The sequence below is a fragment of the Acomys russatus genome, chromosome 6 (assembly GCF_903995435.1).
Source record: "Acomys russatus chromosome 6, mAcoRus1.1, whole genome shotgun sequence".
Lineage (NCBI taxonomy): Eukaryota > Metazoa > Chordata > Mammalia > Rodentia > Muridae > Acomys > Acomys russatus.
The window spans coordinates 6,204,021-6,211,234 of NC_067142.1; the positions used below are offsets into that span (position 1 = coordinate 6,204,021).

The following is a 7,214-nucleotide window of genomic DNA, read 5'->3' on the forward strand; positions in this document are numbered from 1 at the left end:
TCAGTCTTTTCTACTTGCATTTGAAACCACACCAAAGCTATCCTTTTGTTTGAACTGCCAAATACAACTTAGAAAACTCAAGAGAGAAAGGCACGTATTTAGAGTCTGCTCATCAACTCGACACAGCTAGGAAGAAGGACCCTGAGTTGAAGAATTGCCTCCATTGAATTGTCCTGAGTGCATGTTATTGGGGCATTTGGGGCGGGGGGTTCTTTATTAAACATTTTAAATGCCATATTTAGCAGATCTCTGAAGAATTTGAGGACCAGTTTGGGCTTAACTTTGAAAATACGTAAACTTGTATGTCCTAATTATCTTTCAGTTTACTTTAGTAACTAGGATTTTATAAGGATTTTGAGACTATGATTTTAAGGCTTTACCCCTGTTAAATTTGAGCTTTAAAATTTGAGTTAAAGATTTAACTAAAAATCTTTTGCATCAAAATAAAACTTTAAATCATAAATACAGTCCATAGGGAGACTGGGGACTTGTCTGATCCTTCTATAATGCACCATTATAGAGTATCAAAGTGTTTTGTATGACTTACTTTATCCTAATACCTAAGGTTTAACAAAGTGAACAAAGGCAAAGAAGCTAAATAAATATTACTGTGAACCTGAGTAAACCTTAGGAATTCATTGTTTTGTTTATCAAATATACCTTTTTTATCAAACATATGTTTTTACTTATCTAAATTCTCTGATATTAACAAAGACATAAGTAGTAAGTAAGTGTAACTTTCTACAACAGCACTTGTTAATCTGAGTAGACCTTTATAACCTTAAATTTTTATCATCATACAAAAATTCATACCAATTCAAAATTGTTTTTGGAGACCTGCCATTGTTTCCTTACTCTAAGAAGGAAACATAATGACAAACAAAGAGATCATTAGGACTAAGAAGTTTTATAATTGCTGCTTTATGTCATGCAGTCAGTCATCTTAATAGAGAGAAGTCACATGGCATGCTCTCTCTAACCTTAGTAAAATTACCTGTTAGTCATGTGGTTGCTTTCATCTTGTTGAGATCATCTTTAGCAACAATTTTGGAATTGTGGTTTCTTTCAAATACAGAAATATTATAAGAAAATGTTGTTGTCTTAGTTCTAGGTGTGAAGTATGGGGCTGCTTTGCTTTGCAGTAGCAGACTGATAGGCCTTGTGCTTTAGCACAGGCAGGATTTTGCGAGCTTCAGCTAGTTTCTACAATTGTGTGACATTTGAAATTCTGGGAATTTTTCAGAGGGCATATAAATGCTAGAGCCTTAATAGCAAGGGTTGTTGGTTGGCTGGGTGTTAGTTGTTGTTATCTTGAAATTACAGGATGTGCAATAGGTGTAGGACAAGTAAGTTTATTATTGTGAGAAGGGCAAGGGAGAAAGGGAGAGAGTCAGAGTGAGCTGTGAGAGAAACAGAATCAAAGGGACAGCAGAGAGAGTGCAAGAAGGAAAGGTAAGAGAGGAGTGCAAAAGAGAGGTGGCTGGCAGGTTTGTCCTTTTTATCCTGGGCCCCTGGTGGCTAAGCAACCTAGAGGCAGGGTATTGGAGCTGTTTATATGCTAACAGTTGTTGGTTACAGTTTGTTAAGTAGTCTTGCACAAAGAAGAAACAACAAAAAGAAATTAGATGTCCTGACAGTGAAGGTAAAACTTGTTCCAAGGAACTCAGAGCCCCTAGTCAGCAGGAAGTAGTAATAATGTCACCCCTTTCCCACCCTGACTTTATTCAAGGATCTCTTTCCTATCATCTCTATCCTTTCTCTCTTTTTTCCCCCCAGTGTTATAGGGTTGAAAAGGTAGAAGAAAGAAGAACCAACAAAGTTGCAAAAAGCATGCTACAGTCATCAGCCAACATGGTGGAGAGCTATGGTTGCTATTTAAGAACATCTACTTTCCTAAATAAGAATTGAATCGAAACACACACTCAGAACAAGAGTTGAATCACATATAATATTCTATAGCAAATTAAGATTACTCGTGTATAGATTTTTCTAACTATCAACTTTTTGTTACAAGTTTTAAGTTATCTTTTGTTACAGAATTTACAGAATTTACAAATCTTAAGATAAGTCTGTATATACAGTAGACATAAAAGATTTCTTGGGAGTACATCACAGAGAACTCATAGAGATAAAAGATGTAAGAGTGGAAAGTTGGCTGGGCGGTGGTGGTGCATACCTTTAATCCCAGCACTGGGGGAGTCAGAGGTAGGCAAATCTTTGAGTTCAAGACCAGCCTGATCTGCAGAGTGAGTTCCAGGACAGCCAGGGCTACACAGAGAAACCCTTTCTTGGAACCCCCCTCCCCCAAAAAAAGGAAAGTTGAAACCCCTTAGAGATAAGAGGTACTTTGCTTGTACAGTAGCAGAACTCGGTTGTTCTATCCTTGGCTATAGAGTAGCTGTACTGAGGCGAAACCATTTGCAGTAAGACAGTAAGGCTTTAATAAAATCTCTGAGCCTGAGGAGAGAAGGAGAAACACTAGTGAGACAAACTTCCATAGGGAGGGTTCCAATAAGCTCCAAGAGAGAACCAAGAGATAGGTAACAGTGTAGTCATGAGGGACAGGAAGGAACAAACAGAAATTCCACCTGAGGAAGGGTTCCACTATCAGAGAATGCAGGAGGGACAAGGCTTTAGAGGCCCTAGAGAGCTTATGGACGCTTCAGGACTTAGCTCCTAGGGGGAAACAAGGAAACTCACAATATACAAGCCCAAGAGGGCACTAGGAGAAATAGAGCAGGTGGCTCCAAGGGGGGAAAGGCAGGGAAAGGGCTGCAGGCCCAGGAGGGCATAGGGAAGCTTTTAGGGGGGAGCTGAGAGGGAACAGAGTCACAGAGCACAGGAGCTCTGCCCAGGAGAGAATTCCAATATAGGAGGGTGGAGGAAGAGACAGAGCAAGCAGCTTCAAAAGGGAGGAAAGGAAAGCCCAGGAGGGAGCTGCAAACTGTCTGAGTGGGAGGCAAGGAAAGGATACAGGCCCAAGAGCATGTAAAAAAAGCTGTGGAATTTAATTTAGAAGGTCACTCCTAGTAGAAGGTGAGGAAGGAAGTCATGAGGGAGCAGAGGGCTAAGTGTCATGGTGACAGATTTCAATTCAGGGCATTCCCAAGGAGACTAAGAGATTTGTCAGAGTGAAATGTCCCAACCACAAAGGAGAAGCATCCTTTTTCGTGTGATAGGGTCCCAGTAGGCCAAGAGGAGTTTTCTGGTACACCCGCGTGGCTTTTGTAGTAAAATTAGACAAAGCAGGCAGCTCTGTGAATGCTGACCCAAGAGACAGGCTTTGAGGAAAAGGGAGGATCCCAAAAGAGGGAGAGGAGTAACTGTTTTAGTAAATAGAGAGTTGGGGTCCCGGAGGGCAAAGCAGAGAGCTGCCTATGTTGTGGGCACCCTGAAGGGCATAGAAAACTTTAGGAGCCAGAGAGAGGATACTTAAGAGAGATGGGTGGTTAGAGTAGGTGGAGAGAGAGAAAGTGGCTGAAAGGCAAACTCTAGAATTTGGAATCAAATGGGGTGGGTGACAAAAGCCCACAGAAACAAATGATCTCTATATCCATTAGGAGAGTCAAATCTGCAGTTTGGTTTGGAGAGTCCAGGGCTCATTAATGTCAATCCTGTGGTTTCAGCACCCCATGAATGAAAAAAGAGAAAAAAGGAAGGACATGACTTCCCCTAGGTATGGTGAAAGAGAAGCTTTGGTGTAGGTAAAAGTGAGAGCATAGCCAGAGACAGGGACATCTGCGGGAGTCCGAGCTGGGCTATGTGAGGAGAGGGCGAGCAGGAGACCAGCAGAGTAAAGGATAGGCAAAGGGCCAGGTAACCAAATGTGTGAGGAAGGACAGTTGGGAAAAGAGCAGCCAGCCCCTGAGCTGGAGAGGTTTAAGGTAGGGCCTGGGCATGCTGGCCATACCCTGTAACAGATAAGACTGGGCCCTGCTGGGAGAACCTGGGGCCCAAGCTCACTCTGTGTTAAATAGGTACCTCAACGATTTACTCTGCGTTTGAGACCTAACATTCGGGTTTCTCAGTAGCTGGACTGGCTGGCCAGTGAAAACACGGGATCCTCCAGTATTCACCTCAGGCATTGGCATTGCAGGCAGGTGCTGCCACATCTGAATTTTTCCATGGATGCGGGGCAGCTAAACTCAGGTCCTATCCACTGAGCTGCCTCCTGGTGACTGTTGTTAGTTAGTTAACTCATTTGTAGCTTTTCTAATTTTTTGCATCTTTTGTAATTCCATGCTTTGTACATCTACTTAAAAATTCCTCCAATTAAAAACTGGAAGAATCTTGTGGCTTTTCTTGTAAATTGTCTCCCTCTGCTACATGTTTCTTTTCTCCTTTTGCAGCATCAGCCACTATGTGATTGTCATGTCCATGACCATCTTCCTAGTTTTTCTTAATGGCCTGGCACAATTGCTCACAACAAAGAAGCTCCAACTGTGTGGCAAACCCAAAAGCCATCTCATGTGAAGTTGATGAAGCCATCAGTCAGCGTCTGCATCCTGATTCTCCTTCTTAAAAGTCCCAACAAGCCTTCAAGAAAATGGCTATTGCACCAGGCTGGTGAAAGGGCTTGTTGTACAAGCTGACAACCCGAGTTTGATCCTGGGAACCCACAGTGGAAGGAGAAAACGGACTCTGTAAAGTTGTTCTTTGACCTCCAAGTGCATGCTGTGACACATGCACACATATACTCCATGCACTTGCACATCTGTATCATGCACTTACATATCATGTACCTGCAGGAAAACACTGCAGTTGATGGATGCTACTGCATGATATATTCTCCTTAGGGCATGTCACATTTGGAATTTTGAATTTACATGTGGTCTGACACAGTGGAGCTTGTTTCTTTCCGTTAACACAGAGAATAATGTCTTACGACATTTCCAAGGAGCTTCTTATATCTAGGTTTTGAAGGCTTGGAATGATTGTATCTTAGAACAGAGTAAAGCATCCTTTGTTTTTATTTGTTTTTCTTTTGTCTGGCAGCTTCTCCCAGTAATGTTTGAGAGCACCTGCTCCTCACAGTGCAGAAGAAGCACATGCTGCTGTGGGGGTGGTACTGACATTCTCCAAAGTCATCCCTGTGGAGGGACAGGTTACGACATGAGCCCAGCACCTGGTACTCTTGTTGGAGCTCTGACTGCTATAAGTAGCATGTGATGAGCCAGGCAGGTCAGGCTGCAGTCTGGGATTGACTGAGCCTCAGTGGGAAGCTGTGCCAGGCTTTGCCATTTCTGTGCCTGCAATATGCTGGCTGTGCCTCTCTGTGCTGCTTCCAGGTTCTCATAGCCAGCCAACTAGCAGAGCTTCCACCTTTACCTTTTGTCCATTTCTTGATCATCTTAGAATTTTGGGGTACTCTGTGATTTTTTTTGGTTATTGTTTCAATGTCAAAGGCTCTAGTTTCCTGACAATATCATAAAGACTCAAATTAAAATTGCTACTCTTCTGGTCTTGATATTCTATCAAGACCGAAGGCCTATAGCTGGCTCATTAGATTGATCTTTCCCTTTGTATATTCCAATATGTGAGGTAATTTGAGAGTAATTTTTATTTGAGTTTTTCGTAAAGTGACCAATAACCATGTAGAGTTGCTTATAGAATACTGTTAAGTGCTTGGCTGATATTTTGCCAGTATGTATCCCATTTTTAAAAAACAATTGCCTTTAAGTTATAAAATTATTAAACTAAAAGGCTCTTTACAAGTTACTAAATTTTTGAAATTGTCAAGTGAGCAAATATGTATCTAGAAGAGTAAGCTCAGCTGAGCAAAATATACCTTAATTTCTACTTACAATAAAATCTTAATTTATGTGTGATAATGCTTGCTGATGTGGCAGTGAATGCATTATCGTGTATTTAAAAAGAAGTACTGGCCCTAACACGGGCCTCAGTATCACTGTGGAACAGTCTAGGTAATAGCTAAAGAGCTACTGCAACAACACAGACACTGGCAGAACAACAACTCAGTTGCCTTCCTAGACCCTCAGGTGACTTCTGATTCCATTACATAAACACTGGCCATTTACCTTTGTACAATTTGATTCACATTCATCTTCTAAATGCATTGTTAAGGGTGTGTGCGCGTGCATGCTCTTGCACATGTGAGTACAGGTGCTCTTAGAGTCCATAAAATGGCATTGGATTCCTGAAGCTGTAGCTTAAGAGGTTGTGAGATGCCTGACATGGGTGCTGAGAAACAAACTCAGGTCCTCTGCAAAAACAATACTTACTTTTAAGTACAGAGATACCTCTCCAACTCTAGAATTAATGTTTTTAAACCAGCATTGTAAATGGTGCTTACTGTCTTGTATTTCTTCATTGTGCTCTCTAAAGCACATTGTTACCTCTCGCTTGGTTCTAGTTGATAGAAGCAGTGAGAGCTTCTTCAGCTGCAGTGCTCCCTGCTGCACTCAGCCAGACTCTCGCATTCACTGGGATGCACCCTTCCCCTGGCACAGTGCATCTCACATCTTGAAGTTTATATTTTTACATTGAATAACAGAAGTAAATGAGAGGAAAAATGTATTGCTTTTTAGGGCATTTTTTAAATACTCTATTCACACTACACTATATTTCCAAGTGAAAACTTAAGTTTTGTGCCAGTCATCATTGTTTAGAGTAGAAAATGCTTTAGAAAAGTGGTCATAAAACTGGGCATGGTGGCAGATACCTGCAGTTCCAGCATTAGGAAGGTATAGGCCGGGGATCGTGAATTCAAGGCCATAGGAAGTTAGACTCCAGTCTGAGCTCTAAAACCTTGGGTTGAAAAGAATTGGCGTAGGCTTCTCAAGGTTAAAAAAATTTCTTTTTAAATATTGAATGCTAACTGTAATGGTCATGGTTTGCCAACACACTCTTTATATTTTATTATTTAGTGTTTAAAGTCTTAGAACACAACATGCTTTCTTACATTTTAGAAAAATTGTCCTATAAACTGGGTGTGGTGACACAGGCCTGCTTATAATCCCAAGCTTTAGGAGGCTGAAAAGGGGGATCACATGTTCAAGGTCAGTGTAGGCTACATAACAAGTTCAGGGAAGCATGCATTATGTGAGAGCTGTGTTAGGAAACAAAGAGGTGGTAGGAGACTGTTTTTTAGATGGATGAATACGAAGAATGACGGAACTGAACTTGAAAGTGACTCTCAGGTACAATGTGGTGTCTCATAAACACCTCATTCCAGTTTCAGGCTATTTACACAT

At 41.4% G+C, this 7,214-nt stretch overlaps 1 protein-coding gene across 1 annotated transcript in view; it reads left to right on the top strand.

The window, feature by feature from the left end:
* The window catches only part of Pign (phosphatidylinositol glycan anchor biosynthesis class N), a 96,200-nt gene extending 91,446 nt beyond the window's left edge, over positions 1-4,754 (top strand). The window contains exon 28 of the mRNA XM_051147225.1: positions 4,350-4,754. Coding sequence (XP_051003182.1) covers positions 4,350-4,473 — 124 coding nt within the window. The 3' untranslated portion in view covers positions 4,474-4,754. The remainder of the gene's footprint in view (positions 1-4,349) is intronic.
* The last annotated feature ends 2,460 nt before the right edge of the window (positions 4,755-7,214 follow it).